Below are 22,705 nucleotides of genomic sequence, written 5' to 3'. Positions count from 1 at the left end.
CGTCACTGATTGGCTATTATTATTATGTTTAAGAGACACAAAATAAAGAAAACGACATGTAGGTGAAATGATAACTATAAAGAAATACTAGTAAAGGTAATAAAAATAAAAAAAATGAAAAAAGAGAAAGCAAAATAGTAGGAAACAGAAGAAAAGTAGATTAATTCATTGCCAGCCAGGGACGTCACTTCCGATACACACACCGGAAGTGTCAGGATTATATGTATATAGTTCTCATGAGCATCATTTACCTCTGTATACCATTATGTCAATATCTACTATGCTTTGTTTTTGTATTTTTCCATATGTGACTCCTTGTTATTTATATTATTTTCAGTGTATGTCTGATCTAGGTCTGTGTTAGACCGAAACGTGACGTATCGTACACACAGTTTGGACCACATAGTGCATTTTTTATCTGATTTCCCCGGATTCTTTCTATTCATGGATTTGGGTTGGGACCATATCCGGACTTATCTTAGAGTGCCTTATTCCTACAGACTTATTATGATCCCACGCAACAGCCAGAAAGATTAATAAGAGAAATACCTGGCCGTAGTCTTCCAACAGTGTCTGCCAGGCTCCCTTTCTTCACTTTGGTGATATAAGCGCAGAGATGACCAGTCTCTGACATTTTGCCTCCTACAACCTAGGATAAACATAAAATTATATGTTAAAGGAAAGGTAACATTCATGAAGACGTTTGATGATAGTTGGAGGGCTTGGATGTCCTCTTGGACTCTTAGGTTGACATCTCTTAAGAGATCAGGTTCTGATGATCTAGCTTATTGAGCTCAGTGTCTAGGAACACTGGTAGTACATTTAACCTATATCTAAGAAATTAGGGTTGTGGAGTAGACCTTGAAGGCTAGTTGGTAGCAGCTTGTTAGCCTCCTGTCTTTGACCTCAAAAATTGAAAGTCTTCTGCTGTGCTTCCTGTTTTTTTTTTCCTATGACGTGTCCATACATATGACTTTCCAATATCATGCTTTAGGTTTCTTCCGTTAACAGCCATAATATGGATATGGACTCCTACATGGATTGTTTCATACCAAGGCTTAGGACGGCAGGGAGTTTTATAGTTCATTGTGTCTTTTAAACAACAAATCCTGAATCTTCTAAACTTCTTGAGAAACACAATGAGCACCAATGTACCGAGGGACATAATAAGATGCATAGATGTATAGGTAGAAATGAAACTTGGAGGTTTACATAATGGCTTGTTTATCAGCATATCAAGGGATTCAATGATTAAAGAGAGTGAACAGATTTCAGAGGGAAACATATTTAGAACAAGAGGTCATGATCCAAAGCTGCAGTGCTGGAGGCTCCGGGACACTTGAGGATGTTCTACTTTTAGACCAGGACTGTTATTCATAAAATACCCTCTCAGCACACAATATGGAAGCATAGACAATAAAAGAACTCGAAATCCTGGGGAGATGCAGGAGGCTATTATGAATAGAAGCAAAGATCAAATAGCAGAAGGTCTGTGGTTCTGCAACAAAGAGAAAAATTGGCAGATTGCATGTGCCAAGCGAAGCTTTTATGTCTTCAAATGCTATGTTTCTAGGTGTTAAATTATTTCTGAGAAGACTGACACATTCATTTGTGCAGCTCAGGACTGAGGACGTGTCTGTTTTAGAACATGTATTTTGTGCTAAAGAAATTCAGAGTGAAGAGAATCCCTGGAATCGTAACAGCTTCATGAGCCAAATCTGGAGGTGCTACACATTGAGAGTGCAGAAAGCCACAGTTCTGATTTTCTCAGCATAAACTTCATTTCGATAACCATTATTAACGTATTACATGCCAAGTAATGATGGACAGCAAGTAGGAAGAATAGTTCTCTAACCAGTAACGGAGCAAATGGACTTTACTGGAATTTTCTGAGCCCTTTCCTGAACTTACAAAAACTCAAGTAAATCATCTATCCTTTCTCTGAGCTTGCAAATTTTATTCAGATCAATGGAATAGTCGCAGAAATTTAGGCAAAAAAATGGCTGCCCTATTTTAGTAGAAATCTGCTACATGAATGTTCTCTACTTGATTGGCACTAAACAATTGACAGCAGGGTGAAATCTGTCGCATTGCTGAGACAAAATCCAAATAGTTTGGTGCAAATTTTGTCACAGAGACATTTGCTGCAGAAATCGCGCGGCGGATCAGGCCCCTGTGGACATGGCCTGGAGAACACCCCAGCAGCACCACACGGACCGCACTCACTGGGCCACATTTATAACATCATTGGTGCTAGTTTAAGTGTAAGCCATGACACTGAAATATGGCAAAAAATGACATGCAAAATTTTAGTAGCAACATATTCCATTTTTTTCTGTTGCCTGCCAGATTTGGAAAATTATATAATTTTTGACAGATTTTTTAATTATAATAGGAAGAGATGGTGGAAATTTTATCTCATTTACTGAATGTTAGACAGGTGACAAATTTGTGAACACTAGTAGAAGGCATTCACATTTAATAAACTTGGTGCAAAACAAATGTAGAATAATAAAAGTAATGAAAATAATTGATTAAGCTACTCTTCCAAAAATCAAAGCTCGAAGCATCACAAGGCAACCGTTGGAAGGCTGAGGATGGCCATACACAAGAGATAGCTGTCACAAGAACAGCTGAGGGCCATTTCTCCCGACTTCCCCATGTTTTCCAAAGGAAGAAAGACATTCTTTGTATCAACTTGTCTTCTCTGAAAATGAGAGAATTGAACGTTGAAATTCTAACGTCAAATCTGTCAGGGAAGAGTTGAGAGGCCTTCATACATATCAGATAGTTGCCCAGTATAGATGATGCGAATCGTTTTGTCCAGCGACCATGACATTAACCTGTGGCTTCTGAAAGGGAACCTCCTTCTACCTGCCAGCATCTCTGGCTCTAATTCTGATTAGTCGGCCTGGTGGTTGTCACATGTGCATAACGTTGCAACAATGATGTTGCGATAGGCGAGCTACTCAAAAGAGAAGCTGGAGATGCCATCATGAAGGAGGTGGTTCAAAGAGCTCCCATCCGGTGACCATGGAATACCGATGCCGACGTGGCCACTGGATCTGGTCCTGCAAATAGAATTGCACCATCTCTATTGGCCAGTCATGTCAAGACCGGTGGGTTAGGCAGACTTTCATCTAATGTGTATGGGCACCTTATAGACCTTCGTGTGTCTACATAGCCCACTGTTCAAACCTTACAATGGTTCCATTTTTGTAGAATTATCGTGAGACACATGGGACAAAATGGACTGATCGTATACAAATATATCTCAAATGTGGGTGTACCAGATTGCTTTGTGAGCATTTCTGGACAGACAGGGTTAGGGCTTATAAATGGGGAAGCAAATATTGGTAGATATGCTCCTGTTCATTTGGCTTACCAGGTGTATGAGGTCTAACATGATAGCGCAATGAGAGCCTCCTAAATTTGCAATAAATCACCCTGTGGAGTAACATAACCATATGTCAATTATGTAGCCCACAATGTCTTAAGGAAAGTCAATTTTTAAGGCTCATTATGCATTTTTTGCTGATCTTCTTTTGTCTAAATAACATCATATCTCAATTAAATATCATTTTATTTTTTAATTAAATATTCTTCCAAACTGTACAAAGCCGATTAATGAAGCTCAGAATGAAGTGAGCTTTGACAATCCATGGTATCTTATCGGAAACTAAGCAGTACATCTGAAAAGCAGCCAATGTGTCATATTAGGAAAGTGATAGTGGACGGAACCTACTAATAGTAAATATATATACAGTACATTATATCATTCTGAGTTCAGCAGTAGGGCCAGGCCAGAGGTTAGGTGCAGTAGGGCATTTGCCTAGGGTGGCATAAGACAACTCCTTTCTTCTCCCATAACTTAACTTCACTTTTATTGGGTGACTGTCATACTGAAAGGATGAAGAGAAAATCCCATCATTGTGGTTGTAGAATTTATCAGAGCGGAGAGTCTTCTCTGCTTTCATTTATTGAAGACAAAGCACACATATAGATTAGGCAGAGTTCAGACGAGAGTATGAAAAATCTTCCATATAGGGTTCCATATGCCCAATGAATCTGTTAAAAATGGAAGCCAAACAGGTGTACATTGTATGTACCGTAACATACTAGCAGTAAAAAGAAAAAAACAAGCCATTAAATAGCTCCACCGACCGTTCTGAATTTTTGTACCAATGCTATGCAAGTTTGGTATAACTTTAATCGTACTGACCTTAAAAATAATGCTGGCGGAAGAGATTGGGAATACATTACATTGGCCAGATACGGAATGGGCAAGGTCTGTTATCCGTTGAGAAATTACAGGAGACCTGTGGGTTAGCGGAGGTCTGTAGGTTTCCGTATAGACAGTTTCTTCATGCTTACAATGCACACAGTAAAATGGTTGATATGTCGGTCCAGACGGATATCCTTGTGGACTATATATGTGTAAAAGGGGGGACAAGAGGAGTTGTGTCGAATATTTACAGGGACCTACTTCTTACAAAGTTACCCGATCAAAGCAGAAGAGAAATGGGAAGTAGAGGTGGGAAGGATAGAGGCGGATAAATGGGAGGAAATATTGGAATATATACTGTACCCAAACTGTCACTAAGCGAGTCGGCCAGACTTTCACAAATATATGTACTCCATAGAGTATATAGGACGCCAGACAGATTGTACAAAGCCGGTTTGAGACAGACTTCAGAATGTCCTAGGTGTCGGGCTGAGGGGGCCGGGATTCTACATATGCTATGGCAATGTCCAAAACTGAATGCATTTTGGTTGGAAGTGGGTGATGCAATTGGAAGGGTATATAACTGTAGAATTGAGAGGGATCCTGTGGTATGTATTCTAGGATACGTGGAGGAGATCCGGGTACTTAATTGTCATACTTTGGCAATAGCCAGGTTATTATATATTGCAAGAAAACTAATCGCTAGATATTGGATAAATGAAGAACCACCGACGGTGCGGGAATCTTAAAGACAGTCTGACATTATTGTAGGAATAGAAAAATGTATTTATGCCAAAAGGAAAAAAGGTAATACTTATGAAATACTGTGGAAACCCTGTGTGGAGAGATGATGAAGCCAGAAAGTCTGTGTGATATTAACGTATATTACTGTTAAAATGCTGTGTGTACATTAATAGGGGGGTGGGGGAGGGAGATATTTTGTAATATCTGCACTTATTCACTTTTGACAAATTGACTTTGTCTGATGTTTTGTATTTTGTTAATTAATAAAAATTTATCTGATAAAAAAAAAATAATGTTGGCAGGTCATTTTTACTGCACAATCGAAAGCCATATAAACTAAACCCAAAAATCGATGGCGATATTGTTTTTATTTTTAACATTTCAGCCCACTTGGAATTTTTTTTTTTTACTGTTTTTCAGTTCATTACATGGTAAAATGAATTGTATAATTCAAAACTACAACTTATCCCGAACAAAAAAAAAGTTCAGGATAAAGTCCGTTTTGTGAGTGGTATCGGACGCATGCCCCGACGGGGTCACAAGGTGAAAGCACCCGAATCCCTATGGGTGGCAGAGTCTAAGACTAGAGACACATCACATATAGAGGACCATTTACATAATCTGCCAAATATATAGTTAGGGCAGCTGCATCCTGACCAAAATTATGCTAAACAATTAACCTTTTGGTATGTGTATATATATCTTCTAATGTATACAGCAGCTTTTCCGTACTATTAAAAAAGTGTTAAAAACTCTGCTTCATATCTGCCCCAAAATTGCATCAAATAAGTGAGAAATTGCATTAAAGAAAATCAGCAAACACACAATAATCAGAGAAGATTGTGACTGCGTTCTGTGGTGCAGACACATGCAGAAAAAAAAGAGGAAAATGCAGCATTTACACTACGTGTGAACACGGCCTCAGCATTATGGTTTTATTACATTTGTTATGGGTTTAATAGAGAATAAATATTAGTCACGCCAATTTTTTAACATCATTTACCGATCCTTGTAATTAATCTGATAGCGGTGTGGTGTAGGTCATTACGATTAGAGGGACACCAAATATGTCTGTGTTATTTGCTGCATTAAAAACGCTTTAAAAATGTTTATTTATTTTTTTTTCATTATCTAGTGTTTGTCATTATTATTCTTCAGTAATGTTACTGGATGAAAAAATCTCTTATTCTCCTTCTAGAATACAAATGCATACATTATACATAGCCGTGTATTTCTAACAGTATATTCTGCCTGTAGAGTCAGAGCCTGCAATACAGATCAAGTACACAAAATTCTCCCCTTACATTATCAGAGTTTGTGGCTCAGTAAGTGCCTGTAATGTTAAGGTTGCGGGTTTGAAACCTGGTTGGACTCATAAAAAAAAGTTACATTTTTCTAATTTCTTATTATTTTTACTACTTTTATAGGAACAAAAAAAATATTTTTCTTCACCTAAGTATACAGGGACCATAGAAATACATTGTTATATATCCAATGTATCTCTATGGACATGTATCATCTGCTTCTGTGTTCACTGCCTGTAATACTGGTCAAGATGACCAAATTCTCCTAGCTACATCATTGTAAGCTGTGGCTCCTAGATCGAGCAACAGCTTGTGCATATGGCAACCCGCGTTTGATTCCTGGGGACACCCGAATACAGGAAGGAGAAAAAAGTGACTAGTTTATGCAGAGAGCAGCCCTGCCCTGGGAGGAGGAGCTGTAGAGAGAAGAGTGTAGAAGCCGGGACAAAACCTCTGAGGTGACGGGACGCGGGACTTAGCCTTCGCATCGGGATAGTCTGTGAGAGTTTGGTGCTATCACACCGGCGCAAAGGAAAACTGGAGCAGTTGCTGATAGGAACGAATCAAATTCCAACGTTCATTTGACAATGAAAAAACATTCGGTGCTTTTTTTTCCCTCTTTTTTATGTTTCACAAATTGATTTTGACTTTTGCACCATTTTTATGCTAGGTTTTTTTGTCCTCGTCATTTTTGGGGTTTGCATGACAATGTTGGCATGGTTTAAGTTATCCAGATGATTTCAGTTAATTAATCATTTGAGACTTTTCGAAATGTCTCAGAGTTTTGGGGCAATTATACTCCAGTAGCCTAGTGGAGTACAAAATCTGTCTTTTTATTTTTGAACAGTTGAAGACGCAACATTTTAAAGATTATTGAAAGGACCGAGCAACTTTTTTTTTATGCAAAAAAACAAAGGCAGATTTGCATTGGCGCCAAATTCTTCATATATTGAGCACTATTTTGAGGTGAGGAAAGAGAAACAAAACAAAGAAATGAATGATGAATTTAGGTTTAGGGTTATTGCACATGGCTCTTACCTTCAGTCCAAGCATTGCCCCAGAATCTCGGGGAACACTCCCATCTTTTAACCGCTTGTTTAGCAAGACGCGGCCAATCAATCGATCGCCATCTTTGGACGCTTGCCATGTCACCGGGTGCTGAGGTGTTACATAGAAAAAATATCAGAGTTAGATGTTATATTCATAGGTGACAGAAGAAATATGTCTCAGCTTTCCAGCTGTTGTCGAAGTACAGTTGGACCTGAAATAATGCTGCCTGGAATTTGTAGTTCCACAATGGCTGGTAAGCTGTAGCCTGAACAAGTCTTGTCTAAAGGAAGTGCAATGTCAGTAATAATAAGAGTCATTTAAAGACTATGCCAAGGACCTCAAAGGCCACTTATGGAGGAACATTTTTGGATTTTTCTTTAAATCTGGATTTCTCATTCTGTAAAATATTTGCAAGTATAAAATACATCATCCATGAAGAGATGCAGTCACTATATTGCAAAGATTACATACACGCACACACATTTTTTTAAATTTTCTAAAAACTAGTTTCTCCAGAATAAATAAACATATATGTACAAAACTGATCAATAAGGAGGGGTTTCAATTCAGGGACAATTTGTTTTTAGAAAAATAAGGGTTCTCCGATGCCTTTTCTTTAAGCTGTGGTGGCAGGCTACATCCACATCCTGGGTGAAGCTGGGAAATGAATGGCCATAATTGTGCGTGCGATTCATACAGGGCCGGACTGGCCATCTGGCAATTCTGGCAAATGCCAGAAGGGCCCGTCTGGTCATGGGCTGCCTTGTCTGCAATGCTGTTAACAGAATTGTTGTTCTCAAGACAACCATACTGTTAAGAGTTGTGAAGGAGCACAAAGTCGATGACTCCGTCACTTACCCCACTAGGCCACCGGTGTCATTAGAAATATTGGTCTTGTAGTAAATATTGCTTTCCTCTACTCCAGGTTAATATTAGCAATATATCCTATCTAATGCTTGGGGACAACATGGGCCTGTGTGATTTCAAATGCCAGGGCTGAATTTCAGTCCGAGTCTGTACCTGGATTCACAGAATGGTAGCGTTGGAAGGCACGTACCGGGTTGTCTATTGGTAAAGTCTATGGAAGTGAAGGACGCTGTCGAGTAAGTCAAGAGTGACAATGACTTTCCATTATCCATAATCTAGGTACAGGGATGCTAGATATAATCTCAGGGATGCACAAAGCCTTTTCTATCACTAGGCTGGAGTCACAGAGGTAGAACCCCAATTATATGACAATTACATCATATCCTGATTTCAGTCGGCCTAGTAAAAATTAAACTACAATACTGTTCAGAATCTGTTGCCTGATGGACATTGAGAGGCCTGAGGACCCTATCAACTTATAACGGGATCTCTTGGGTTCCACTCATGTGTCCATTGTTCTGCTAGAATAATAGCTCTTGCATGCTGTGCTATTCTTTCCATAAATAATGGTTGGATCTGCAATGGAGGTTCCTAGTAGATGTGATCATAGTCTCTCAGATGCGGATAAATACTCATAGAATCCTAGAATGTTAGAGTTAGAAGGGACCTCCAGGGTCATCGTGTCCAACCCCCTGCTCAATGCAGGATTCACTAAACCATATCAGACAGATGTCTGTCCAGCCTGTTCGAAGACTTCCATTGAAGGAGAACTCACCACCTCTCGTGGCAGCCTGTTCCACTCATTGATCACCCTTACTGTCAAAACATTTTTTCTAATATATAATCTGCATCTTCTCCGCTTCAGTTTCATCCCATTGCTTCTTGTGTTTCCATGTGCAAATGAGAATAATGATGATCCCTCTACACGGTGACAGCCCTTCAGATATTTGCAGACAGCGATAATCAGGGAATGCAGGGGGACTTCAGCTTTTACAAACCTACAAAATTGTGAATGAGGCTCAACTTTTTTTTTAGATTTATTCTACATAAAAAATGTAAAATATTACTCAAATCTGGAGATACCCTAAAACATAAGCAAAAGGTATAAAGTAACATCAATAAACTACGGCAAATCCTTTTATACACACCAGAGCAACTAAGTCCAGAATGTCAGCGCAGCAGAGCGTTATTTTTTGGGAGAACCTACTGTGATTTTACCGTCATCTGCGGCTGAACTCTGGATAATTCCACTGCACCAAAACGAATATATCACAGAATGTGAAATAGAAAAAAGAATAATACAAAAATAATAATGTATGCTTTCAAATATAAACCCTCTCCTGCAGATACTACAGGTGGATAATCTGCATTTTTCGTATCAGACAAACCTCTCCTCCATACATTGCACCCAAATTGCAATACATCATGGCATTCTCATCTTTAATTGACTCTCAAAATGATTTGTAGAAAATGTGAAGAGAAAGAAAAAAAGAGCAAAAGTAAAGTAATGATTACACAAAATATATGAATTTCATCACGAGATTGGAAACCAATATGATGGAAAATCTAAAGCAGATTAAGATATAATGGAATACCAGAAACCATAACTGACATTACGTGGAATATAGCATACTTGTCCCACAGTTAGTCAGACTGTGGTCAAAAGAAGTGCCACATATAGATATAAAATCACTGCATATCTTTATTGAAAATATTAAAATACATACAACTACATAGATGAACACTAGACAAAGTGCCCCAAGCAAACTACATGAAAATGAAGTCAGCTAGAGCTGGACAACTAATCAATACTCAGGACGTAATTAGTATAAATATTGCACATACTGTGGTATAAGGGGAAATGGAAGTACAGTTTGTTGCCAATAGGCCCTTAAATACAATTACAATTCAAAATTGCTGTTATATAAAAGCAAGGCAAAAAGGTTAAAGGTTGGACCATAAACATGTACGAAATAGGTGCACATCCCCAGGAAGAAGCACACGCGAAACGCGCGTCGGGGCTAGGAGGTTCAGCGTGCCACCGAGCAATTTTTAAGAGCGGCATCGACACAGGTAATATGCACATGGCGGAGAGTGGTTGGAATTCTAATGCCTTTGTGTCCATAAGTGTGTGAATCGTTGAGGACGTTTGAGCTCATAGGCATACTGGTTTGGGCCGCATGTCAGGCTTATTTTCTGCTATTGGTAGGATTGCATTGAATTATATGCACCTATTTCCTACATGTTTTTGGTCCAACCTTTAACCTTTTTGCCTTGCTTTTATATAACAGCAATTTTGAATTGTAATTGTATTTAATATTTTCAATAAAGATATGCACAGTGATTTTATATCTATATGTGGCACTTTTTTATGACCACATTTTGATTAATGTGGGACAAGTATGCTATAGTTATATATGAAGTGTTGCCCACTCCCATGTTGGGAATATGTGCTTGGGTATTATGCTTACAAATTATGTGGAATATGGAGCTTATGATGATCAGATCAATAGATTGTATGAGATCCAGTGACATACAATATCTGATGTTATGTATTATAGATGATGGAATAAAAAGGAATATAAATCTGTTCAAACTGTTCAAACCAAGCAGAGGCACTCGGTGCACCCTTGGTGTGGCCTAACAGTTCAGTGCACCTTCCGACCTGCTTGATTCCAATCTGTTTCTGAGTGTGTATGACTCCTGTAAAGTCAGAGCTGTCAATCAAGGAATAAATGGGGCCAAGATATAAGAGAATAAAAAGTAGGCGAGAAGGTGCACTAAACTTGCCACGCCAAGGGTGCACTGAGCAGCTGTGCTTGGTTTGAACAGTCATTTTATTATACTGACAGACTCCCTTTAGTAGCTCAGCTCCATTGTAGATTATTTCTAATAGAGAATGTTTTTTTTTAATTAAATAGTCCCGTATTAAATAGGTTTCTTTGTGGTAAACCTAGGCCTGTCCAGCTTTTTACTTGTATGGTTATTCATTGGTTTTATATGACCATTTAGGAAGGATTAGGAAACCCCTTGGGTATAACCAACAGATGAGTATTGTTATAGATCTATATATCCAACAATTTGGACAATATATAGATTGTGCTCACATGTACAAATTTTCTGCTTCTGATGTAATTTTGTCTCCAGATTTTACCAAATTTTACATCAAAATATGTGACAAAATCCACATTCCAAGTGGAGTTATTCGGATGTGGAATTGGTGTGGATTTTACCACAAGCACTGCAGCGATTAAATCTGCAGCGAAAATCTACAGCATGTTAATTGCACATAGCAGGTCAGGTTCCTCTGTGAAGTGAGATTAGATAAATTTGAATGTGGCAACTAATACGCTGCGGATCTTGTGCCGGTGACTCTGGGCTTAGTCCTTAGTATACAATACGCGCCACTTGTACAAAAACCCTAACAGCAACATACACTGATTACCTGCTGCTGGCTACTCAGGGGACACATCCTCGTTACTCAGGGGACACATCCTCGTTACTCAGGGGACACATCCTCGTTACTCAGGGGACACATCCTCGTTACTCAGGGGACACATCCTCGTTACTCAGGGGACACATCCTCGTTACTCAGGGCACACATCCTCGTTACTCAGGGGACACATCCTCGTTACTCAGGGGACACATCCTCGTTACTCAGGGCACACCTCCTCGTTACTCAGGGCACACATCCTCGTTACTCAGGGGACACATCCTCGTTACTCAGGGGACACATCCTCGTTACTCAGGGCACACATCCTCGTTACTCAGGGGACACATCCTCGTTACTCAGGGGACACATCCTCGTTACTCAGGGGACACGTCCTCGTTACTCAGGGGACACGTCCTCGTTACTGAGGGGACACATCCTCGTTACTCAGGGGACACATCCTCGTTACTCAGGGGACACATCCTCGTCACTCAGGGGACACATCCTCGTTACTCAGGGGATATATCCTCGTTACTCAGGGGACACATCCTCGTTACTCAGGGCACACATCCTCGTTACTCAGGGGACACATCCTCGTTACTCAGGGGACACATCCTCGTTACTCAGGGGACACATCCTCGTTACTCAGGGGACACATCCTCGTTACTCAGGGGACACGTCCTCGTTACTCAGGGGACACGTCCTCGTCACTCAGGGGACACATCCTCGTTACTCAGGGGATACATCCTCGTTACTCAGGGCACACATCCTCGTTACTCAGGGGACACATCCTCGTTACTCAGGGGACACATCCTCGTTACTCAGGGGACACATCCTCGTTACTAAGGAGATTCATCCTCCTTACTCAGGGAATTCATCCTCCTTACTCAGGGAATTCATCCTCCTTACTCAGGGAATTCATCCTCCTTACTCAGGGAATTCATCCTTGCTACTCGGGGGATACATCCTTGGTACTCACGGGTTTCATCCTCGTTACTTAGGGGTTTCAGCCTTGTTACTCTGAGGATATATCCTCGTTACTCAGGAAATTCATCCTTGCTACTCAGGGGATTCAGCCTCGCTACTCAGGGGATACATCCACGTTACTGAGGGGGATATATCCTCATCACTCAGGGGATTCATCCTCCTTACTCAGGGGATACATCATAGTTCCTCAGGGGATATATTCTCATTACTCAGGGGAGATATCCTGGTTACTCAGAAGACACGTCCTGGTTACTCAAGGGATTCATCCTCGCTACTCAGGGGATACATCCTCGTTACTAAGGAGATTCATCCTCCTTACTCAGGGAATTCATCCTTGCTGCTCGTGGGATACACCCTCCTTACTCAGGCGACTCATCCTCGTTACTCGGGGGACACATCCTTCTTCCTCAGGGGACACAAACTTGTTACTCAAGGGATTTATCCTCGTTACTCAGGGGTTTCATTCTTGTTACCCAGGGGATATATCCTCATTACCCAGGGAATTCATCCTCGCTACTCAGGGGATTCATCCTCGTTACCCAGTGGATACATCTGCGTTACTCAGGAGACACAACAGCGTTACTCAAAGAGATACATCCGTGGTACTCAGAGGTTTTATCCTGGTTACACAGAGGATATATCCTCGTTATTCGGTAAATTCATCCTTGCTACTCTGGGGATACATCCTCATTACTCACAAAGATACATCCTTGGTACTCAGGGGACACATCTTCCTTTACTCAGGGTATTAAGTCTCGCTACATAGGGGATTCACCTTCGCTACTCAGGGGATTCTTCCGCATTACTCAGGGTGATACATCCTTAGTACTCAGGGTTTCATCCTCGTTACTCCGGGGTTTAGTTCTTGTCACTCAGGGGATTAATTCTCGTTACTCAGGGGATTCATTCTCATTACTCAGGGGTTTCATCCTTCTTACTCAGGGGTTTCATCCTCGTTATTTTGGGATACATCCTCGCTACTCATAGGGTACAGCCCCATAACTCAGGGAATACATCCTCGTTACCCAGGGGATACATCCTCGCTATTCAGGGGACTCATACTAGTTACTCAGAAGATTAATCCGCGTTACTCAGAGGTTACATCCGCGTTAGGCCGGTTTCACACTTGCGTTTGGAGCAGCTGCGGAGGGCTGCGGACTTCCTCCGTGAAGCCCCGCCCTCCGCCGCTAGCTCCACCTACTTCCGCATGCGGCCGGCATGCGGCCTGTGTACCTATATTTAACATTAGGTACGCAGGTCGTACGGCTGTATGCGGAGGCTGCCGCATGCGTCGTTTTGACGCTGCGGCGGCCAGCGTAGGACACAGCCTGTAGCATTTTTTTTTTTATCCGCAGCGTCAAAACGACGCATGCGGCAGCCTCCGCATACAGCCGCACGACCTGCGTCGTTGACCGGCAGTTTGATGGTACTATATGGCTGAAAATACCCAAAAGTGACACCATTCTAAAAACTGCACCCCTCAAGGTGCTCAAAAGCACATTCAAGAAGTTTATTAACCCTTCAGGTGTTTCACAGCAACAGAAGCAACATGGAAGGAAAAAAATGAACATTTAACTTTTTAGTCACAAAAATGATCTTTTAGCAACATTTTTTTTATTTTCCCAAGGGTAAAAGGAGAAACTGGACCACGAAAGTTGTTGTCCAATTTGTCCTGAGTACGCTGATACCTCATATGTGGGGATAAACCACTGTTTGGGCGCACGGCAGGGCTCGGAAGGGAGGGAGCGCCATTTGACTTTTTGAATGAAAAATTGGCTCCAATCTTTAGCGGACAGCATGTCGCGTTTGGAAAGCCTCCGTGTGCCTAAACATTGGAGCTCCCCCACAAGTGACCCCATTTTGGAAACTAGACGCCCCAAGGAACTTATCTAGATGCATAGTGAGCACTTTAAACCCCCAGGTGCTTCACAAATTGATCTGTAAAAATGAAAAAGTACTTTTTTTTTTTCACAAAAAAATTCTTTTAGCCTCAATTTTTTCATTTTCACATGGGCAACAGTATAAAATGGATCCTAAAATTTGTTGGGCAATTTCTCCTGAGTACGCCGATACCTCATATGTGGGGGTAAACCACAGTTTGGGCGCACGGCAAGGCTCAGAAGGGAAGGCGCGCCATTTGACTTTCTGAATGGAAAATTTGCTCCAATCGTTAGCGGACACCATGTCGCGTTTGGAGAGCCCCTGTGTGCCTAAACATTGGAGCTCCCCCACAAGTGACCCCATTTTGGAAACTAGACCCCCCAAGGAACTTATCTAGATGCATAGTGAGCACTTTAAACCCCCAGGTGCTTCACAGAAGCAGAGCCGTGAAAATAAAAAATAATTTTCCTTTCCTCAAAAATGATTTTTTAGCCCGGAATTTTTTATTTTCCCAAGGGTAACAGGAGAAATTGGACCCCAAATGTTGTTGTCCAGTTTGTCCTGAGTACGCTGATACCCCATATGTGGGGGTAAACCACTATTTAGGCGCACGGCAGGGCTCGGAAGGGAAGGCACGCCATTTGGCTTTTTGAATGGAAAATTAGCTCCAATCATTAGCGGACACCATGTCGCGCTTGGAGAGCCCCTGTGTGCCTAAACATTGGAGCTCCCCCACAAGTGACCCCATTTTGGAAACTAGACCTCCCAAGGAACTAATCTAGATGTGTGGTGAGCACTTTGAACCCCCAAGTGCTTCACAGAAGTTTATAACGCAGAGCCATGAAAATAAAAAATAATTTTTCTTTTCTCAAAAATGATTTTTTAGCTCGCAAATTTTAATTTTCCCAAGGGTAACAGGAGAAATTTAACCCCAAAAGTTGTTGTCCAGTTTCTCCTGAGTACGCTGATACCCCATATGTGGGGGTAAACCACTGTTTGGGCACACGTCGGGGCTCGGAAGGGAGAGAGCACCATTTGACGTTTTCAATGCAAGATTGGCTGGAATCAATGGTGGCGCCATGTCGCGTTTGGAGACCCCCTGATGTGCCTAAACAGTGGAAACCCCTCAATTCTAACTCCAACACTAACCCCAACACACCCCTAACCCTAATCCCAACCCTAACCACAACCCTAACCCCAACACACCCCTAACCCTAGTCTTAACCCTAATTCCAACCCTAACTCTAATTCCAACCCTAACCCTAAGGCTATGTGCCCACGTTGCGGATTTGTGTGCGGATTTTTCCGCACCGTTTTTGAAAAATCTGCAGGTAAAACGCACTGCGCTTTACCTGCGGATTTACGGCGGATTTCCAGTGTTTTTTGTGTGGATTTCACCTGCAGATTCCTATTATGGAGCAGGTGTAAAACGCTGCGGAATCCGCACAAAGATTGACATGCTGCGGAAAATACAACACAGCGTTTCCGCGCTGTATTTTCCGCACCATGGGCACAGCGCATTTGGTTTTCCATAGGTTTACGTGGTACTGTAAACGTGATGGAAAACTGCTACGAATCTGCAGCGACCAATCCGCTGCGGATACACAGCCAAATCTGCACCGTGTGCACATAGCCAAATTCTAACCCTAATTCCAACCCTAGCCCTAATTCTAACCCTAACCGTAACCCTAACCCTAATTGCAACCCTAATTCTAACCCTAACCCTAGCCCTAAGTGTAACCCTAGCCCTAAGTGCAACCCTAACCCTAAGTGCAACCCTAACCCTAAGTGCATCCCTAAGTGCAACCCTATCCCTAAGTGCAACCCTAACCCTAAGTGCAACCCTAAGTGCAACCCTAACCCCAAGTGCAACCCTAACCCTACCCCTACCGGAAAAACAAAAATAAATATATTTTCTGTATTTTATTATTGTCCCAACCTATGGGGGTGATAAAAGGGGGTGTATTTACTATTTTTTTTATTTTGATCGCTGTAATAGAACCTATATACTCGGGAGGTCACCTGAGCAACGAGTACACTTGCTTATCACTAGTGTTCAGTGATTTTACATGTCCATCAGCAGAGTGAGGAGGAAGCATTGCCCATTCATTGTAGTACCCGACACAGTAATGTCTGCTAATGGAATTTAGCCCATTAAAGTGAACAAGTTGCAGTACAAGATGATGTAGCATGGATGAGTGGGACAACACTCCAGTCGGAATAGCCTCCACCTCATTCTGCGGATCAGTGGAGTACTCATACATTGATCACTTATCTAGGGCCATCAAAGCTAAGTAATGGAAAAATATTTAAAGGGGTATTCTTATCTGGAGAAATTTATGGCATATTGACAGGAAACTACTGCTTCAGTTAACAGAGAGGTGGCCACACTTGCATACAGCCTCCTCCATTGAAATAAGCAACATCTGTGAAGTTCTAAGGTATTCCGCTCATCTCTAGTATGGATGGGACGCTCAAGTGATATAAAATACACTGCCTCTGCTTACTGCACAGACTTGTTCTAGGTCATCCTATTTAGTTTGGTTTGAACAGTCATTTTGTGCTGACAGACTTCCTTTAACTGTGTACTAAGCAGGGTGGGTCCTACTGGGAAGGTATACGTGGCTGCCGTTAGAAAGTGAACTACAGGTATAGCAATTTAAGGGGAACCGGTCATATCCCCGAATGCTAATAACCTGCAGATACGGTGATAATCTGCAGGTTAATAGTGTGCTAAAGTTGTGTGACCGATGTACTGAAAGTGCGGCTACCGGGAGAAAATTAAGTTTATTCCTCCCAGCAACCTTCGGTTTTGTGTAGTGCTGGCGAGGCTTCAGTCCCTGCTCAGTATACAGTGAACAGCAGCTATAAACGCATCCTGACACTGACTGACAGCCAATTCTGCAGCATATCAGTGCAAAGCCAGCTGTCAGTCATTGCCGGGGTGTGTTTATAGCCACCGTTCACTATGGACTGAGCTGTGACTGAAGCCGCACTGGTTACACCCCTATAACTGAAAGCCGGAGACTGCTGGGAGGAATAAATTTAGTTTTCTCCCAGTAGCTGGGCTTTCAGTGTGTGGCTGCACAGCTTTATAACGCTATTAGTATTAGCAGGGTAAAAGCATTCGGGACATGATAGGAACTTAATGGGAACTGAACCTAAGTAAAGCTACATCATTTGCAATAATGTTTAATTTTCCATAGAAAGATTCATATCCTACACAACCAGGAAACTTCAGAGAGCCCCTGTTTATTTCATCAAGTTAGAGATAATAGGCAAACATAAGAGGCCACCATGATGGTCATTAGTCATAGCATAGATGCAAGAGCTTCCTTACAGGAAAGAAATATATCTTGGTACCGTGTTAGCCAGTAGATAGAAAAATATTTAGAATTGAGAGTCCTCAGTGGTTGATAGAGACGTATGTAGTCTCGAAAGCTTGCAATTTGTTACCATCTTTTCAGTTAGCCATTAAAAGGTATCAACCACTGAGGACTCTCAATTCTAAATATTTTTCAGAGCTTCCTTAGACATGCCAGTTCCTTAAAGTGAACCTATCACATGAAAAAATGATATTAACCTGCAGATATGGGGTTAATCTGAACCTGCCCAGTGCAGCCACTTAGATCCCCCCGCTGCAGGGAGGAAATGAACATAACTCCAGCTGGCAACGTTTGGCGTTCAGTCATGGGGACGGCAAAGGCATGGGTTCAGTCACCGCTCTGTGTAACCGTGCCCCCACCACTGACTGATATCCAGCCCCAACGCTGAGCTGCTGTCAGTCAGTGCAGGAGGCACAGTTACACAGAGCGGTGACAAACCTGACCGCTACTGGGAGGAATAAAGTTCATTTCCTCCTGGCAGAAGGGCTCTAAGTGCCTGTCCCGGGCAGATTCAGAACGCTATTAACCTGCAGATTAATGCCATATCCGCAGGTTAATAACGGTTTTTCACATGACAGGTTCCCTTTAAGCATATTCCACATAATAATAATTAGTGTCCAGTGTCTTGATCTCACACAATGGCAAACACTCGAGGATATCCGCACAGCACCGGTGAGGGTGCACAAAGTGATTAGGTGCTCCTGATAAATTAGGATTGCAAACGCCAAAGATACGTTCCCCAATGTGTACTCTTATTTTATATGAGGTGCAACCCACAAGCGGTACTGAACAACTGCTGCGATAAATATACATATACCACCTGGGAATTACAGCTACGATCTAGATACCCAACACCATATGGACGATTATTAATTGCACTAAATGTACACTACAGTATGTGGGGTGCACCACATGAAAATTAAGATGACACATTGGGGAACATATGTCTTGTATTTTTAATCCTAAATTCTGTAATTTATCAGAAGCATCCAAGCACTTTGGGAACTTAAGTGTTTGCTATCGAGAGGAAACCCACTAAAGGACGTGACTGGGGATTAAATAGGGAGGCTTTCTGGATTTTATATATGGACATGTGATCATCTGATCCCCTGAAATAGAATCTGTCAGCAGGTTTTTGCTATGTAATCTGAGAGTAGCATCAGGTAGGGGCAGAGACCGTGATTCCAGAAATGTGTCGCTTACTGGGCTGCTTACTGTACTTTTGATAAAATCACAGTTTTCACCTATGCAGATCTACCAGTTCTCTGATTGCTGAGCTGTGTATAACCCCGCCCACACCACTGATTGGCAGCTTTCTGTGTACACTGTGCATAGGCAGAGAGCTGCCAATCAGTGGTGGGAATGAGGTTACACAGAGCAGGCGGACTATATGAGAGCAGAAAAATAGTCCTCTAGTGATAATCTACTGCTGATAAAACACTGATTTTATTCAAACTGCGTCAAGCATCCCAGTAAGTGACACATCACTGGAGTCAGGGTCTTTGCCCCTATATCATACTGTTCTCAGATTACATCCTGCTGCCAGATTCCCTTATATTTGACATGTGTACCTACAAGCAGTTGCAACTGGAGACCATGCAATAACTAAGAATGATCATGGTGGTTTGAAACTTGTGATAAACAACCACATAATGTGAAGTTTCCTGAAAGTGTAGATCAGGTGTCTAAAACTTGTATGGAAATATATCTACCTGCCCCCCAAAATAGAGTCACTTCCTCCCTGCGCTTCATTGGAGCAGAGTTCATTTACTACGGTGAGATGACTTTCCCTTTCTGATTATCTTGCAATAATGGGCAAAACCCTAATATGAATAACGAGACCTTACAGGAGAATTCTAGTGACATTGGAAATCCAGACGGAATGTATTAAACATCTGTGTCCTGCAGAGCCCACCATCTGTCAGGTCAGCAGCATGGACAGGGGAAACCGCTCTCAGTCCCGCCAGTAGATCGACCACAAGGCTCTCAGCAAGTCTCATAATTAACATGTTCCTCACAAACATTAGGACATCACTTTGTGCCAGTAGGAAAAAAGGTAACATCACCAGATATGGGGAAAACCTCTAGAGGATCAATGCAACAAGAGGAATTACCTATTTATCTATCCATAACAATCAAAGGAGAAATTTACCCAAAAGGATTTTTAAGGATTCGGTGATGACCAACAACTTATTGGTAATATTAACTTACCTGGTGACCCACGTCTAGGATCGGTAAGGACCTCTTCTTAACGGTCCTCTTTAAAACGGTCTTTTGAGTTTTCACAATATAACCTATCAGACCAACATTTCATTCCCTACTGCCAAGCAGGAACCTAAGCAGCATTGGGCTGGAGAGTCCATCTGACATTGAGAAGGTCCTTCTAACACATGTCCTTCAAGAGTAGACCAGACAGATATTCTCAGATTTCTCATTTGTCCTAACTCAAGAAGAACCACATCAAATCTTTACTCTATATATCGGACTATGGCATACTATGAGTAGAAACCAGGGCCGCACTGGCCATCTGACAATTCTGGCAAATGCCAGAAGGGCCTGTCTGTTTGTGGGCCGCCTTGTCTGCCACGTTGTTAACAGAATCGGTGTTCTCAAGACACCCATACTGTTAAGAGTTGTGGCGGAGCACAAAGTTGCTGACTCCGTCACTTACCCCAGGAGGCCACGGGTATCATTAGAAATGTTGGTCTTGTAGAAAATCTTCCTTTCCTCCATCCAGGATAATATTAGTAATATATCCCATCTGGTTCATGGGGACGGGGACATCATGGGCCTGTGTGATTTCAAATCCCAGGACTGAATTTCAGGCCCAGTCCGTACCTGGTAGAACCTCTACCCCAACTGTATAGTCATATTTCCTACATAGTCTAATTCCTCCTTTCTTTAGAATTCTTGATCTCCTAGAATGAAGATCTTCATTGGTGGCATACATTTAGGCACGGTCGAATTAGGGGTTCATACAACTTTCAACTTTACCCCCGTGTGTCCCAGTTCTTAAACAGAGGCACACAAAGGATTTCAGAAGACACTTGGTGGTATATTCCATCAAGAGCAATATGTATAGCTATATTCTCCACTGAAAGCATTGCTACTAGCGAATAGCTTCATACATACGGCACCAGGTGGTGTACAGTATGGCAGCACATTGGTTCCCCAATGGTTCCACGCTACAACACAAAAAGAGATCCATGTAGGATCTCTGACAAGTGCATAAGATCTAAAGGGCCTTATACATAAAGGATTTATGTGACCAAAGGCTATCTCCCAACTTCGCTGAGAACTAATGTGTTTTCAATGGGGAGAAGGGAGAAAGAACCTTTTGACAACAACTTATAGGAGGACAAGAGGCTTGGACATTCAAAGTGCCAACACCCTCAGCATCCATCTATTGTTAGATCGTGAGCCATTTCTGGTAGGTTTTAGATCTTATGCCTAAACAATGTTATTATACGGCATTTTTTGGGAGTGGAACATCAATTGTATGTTCATTTTTATCTTTATTCTTAGAGATTCTTCGAATTTTCTTTTTCAAAGTTGGCCAGAAAATTTTGCTTCTTACTGAGTCCAATGTCGGAATATCATAGAAGGGGCTGATTTGACGGGGCACATATATTTTGTGTAATCACAGCTGCTTCATTAGCTTAAGACTTCATAAGTTCATGCTCCATGCAGATTCCACATACAGAGAGAGAGAAAGAGCAACATTAAGAGGACAAACACGAATGTCATGGCTCCCGACACGCTAAAAAAAACAGCAAAAGAAAGAAACTGAACGGAGACCAAAACACACTACAACTCAAACCACACAAAAAAAAAACACTATGACAACAAATGAAAAGGACGGACATGACATGAAAGTGAAAGGGAAAAAAGAAAAACAACTTTTCTGTACAAACAGACCCAATTTTTATGTTTTTCGTTTTTTTTTAATATATATATATTTATTGACTTGAACCGGTTAATGTGGGTTTAACGCTAAAAATCAGCCAAATCAACTGCATCCTTAATGGCAATAAAGTTTGCTGAATGGAGAAGATATCACATTCTAGAATTATAGAAATATGCAGTGAGATGAAAAGGAAAATTTCTCTGAGCCTGACAATTCTCATTCTTGCATTGCCAACATCGACAATACAAGAATGTGTAGTTTTTGTTGTTTGTTTTTGCAATCTTTCTACTTTTTATGTGATACATTTTTTTGTTGTTGTTTTAACATATATATATTTTTTTGGTTTTGTTTTTCTTTTCTGCACCTTAAGAAATACTACAGTGTCTAGAAAACAGTCCAGAGCTCATTCAAAGACAGCAGATGCAGCTCTCGGCTGCCAGCTAGGGCCAAAAATGTGCAGAGTGGCTCGATGTTGGCAGATGGCTGCGACATCATACTGCAGTCTTCAAATAAGCCCCCTGTCTGGTTGTAAAAAATGTTTTAATTAAATGAGTGACAGAGAGCAAACGAAGACCAAATGAGCAGATCCAAATGCAGGCTTCCACAATGTCAGTACCTTCTCACTATGGCTATGCTCCTCGTTAAGGGTGGTGCTACTACACGTATCTACCCCAGAGTCTTTTATCTGAGGCTCTGACCATTCCAAATCCTCTTCCAATGAGTGGGCTCCAAAGCACACCATTTTCTTTTGTCTTTCAGACAAGGTGTTAGAATCCGACAAAACTGCCTGCTCACTAGTTTTTCTTTTTCCCCTTTGACTGTCCCCTACAAGTGTGGGATAAAAAAAAGGATATATATATAAAATAAAGGAAAAAAAAAACATGCATAGGTATAAAAAAAAAAAACGAAAAAAAAGAAAAAAAA

At 41.5% G+C, this 22,705-nt stretch overlaps 1 protein-coding gene across 49 annotated transcripts in view; it reads right to left on the bottom strand.

Moving 5' to 3' along the window:
• The window catches only part of RIMS2 (regulating synaptic membrane exocytosis 2), a 618,543-nt gene that overhangs the window by 236,397 nt on the left and 359,441 nt on the right, over positions 1–22,705 (bottom strand). For 41 of the 49 annotated variants that reach the window (XM_077271012.1, XM_077271004.1, XM_077271007.1 and 38 more), the window contains 3 exons: positions 22,398–22,606; positions 7,312–7,431; positions 550–649 (listed from right to left, as the gene is read on the bottom strand). In XM_077271012.1, coding sequence (XP_077127127.1) covers positions 550–649; positions 7,312–7,431; positions 22,398–22,606 — 429 coding nt within the window. The remainder of the gene's footprint in view (positions 1–549; positions 650–7,311; positions 7,432–22,397; positions 22,607–22,705) is intronic. The other 8 variants (XM_077271021.1, XM_077271056.1, XM_077271022.1 and 5 more) reach the window with 1 other exon arrangement.

Source organism: Ranitomeya variabilis, chromosome 6 (genome assembly GCF_051348905.1).
Source record: "Ranitomeya variabilis isolate aRanVar5 chromosome 6, aRanVar5.hap1, whole genome shotgun sequence".
Taxonomy (NCBI): domain Eukaryota; kingdom Metazoa; phylum Chordata; class Amphibia; order Anura; family Dendrobatidae; genus Ranitomeya; species Ranitomeya variabilis.
The sequence above is the reverse complement of the archived record's forward strand: the minus strand, read 5'-3'. Positions and strand labels throughout refer to the sequence as shown.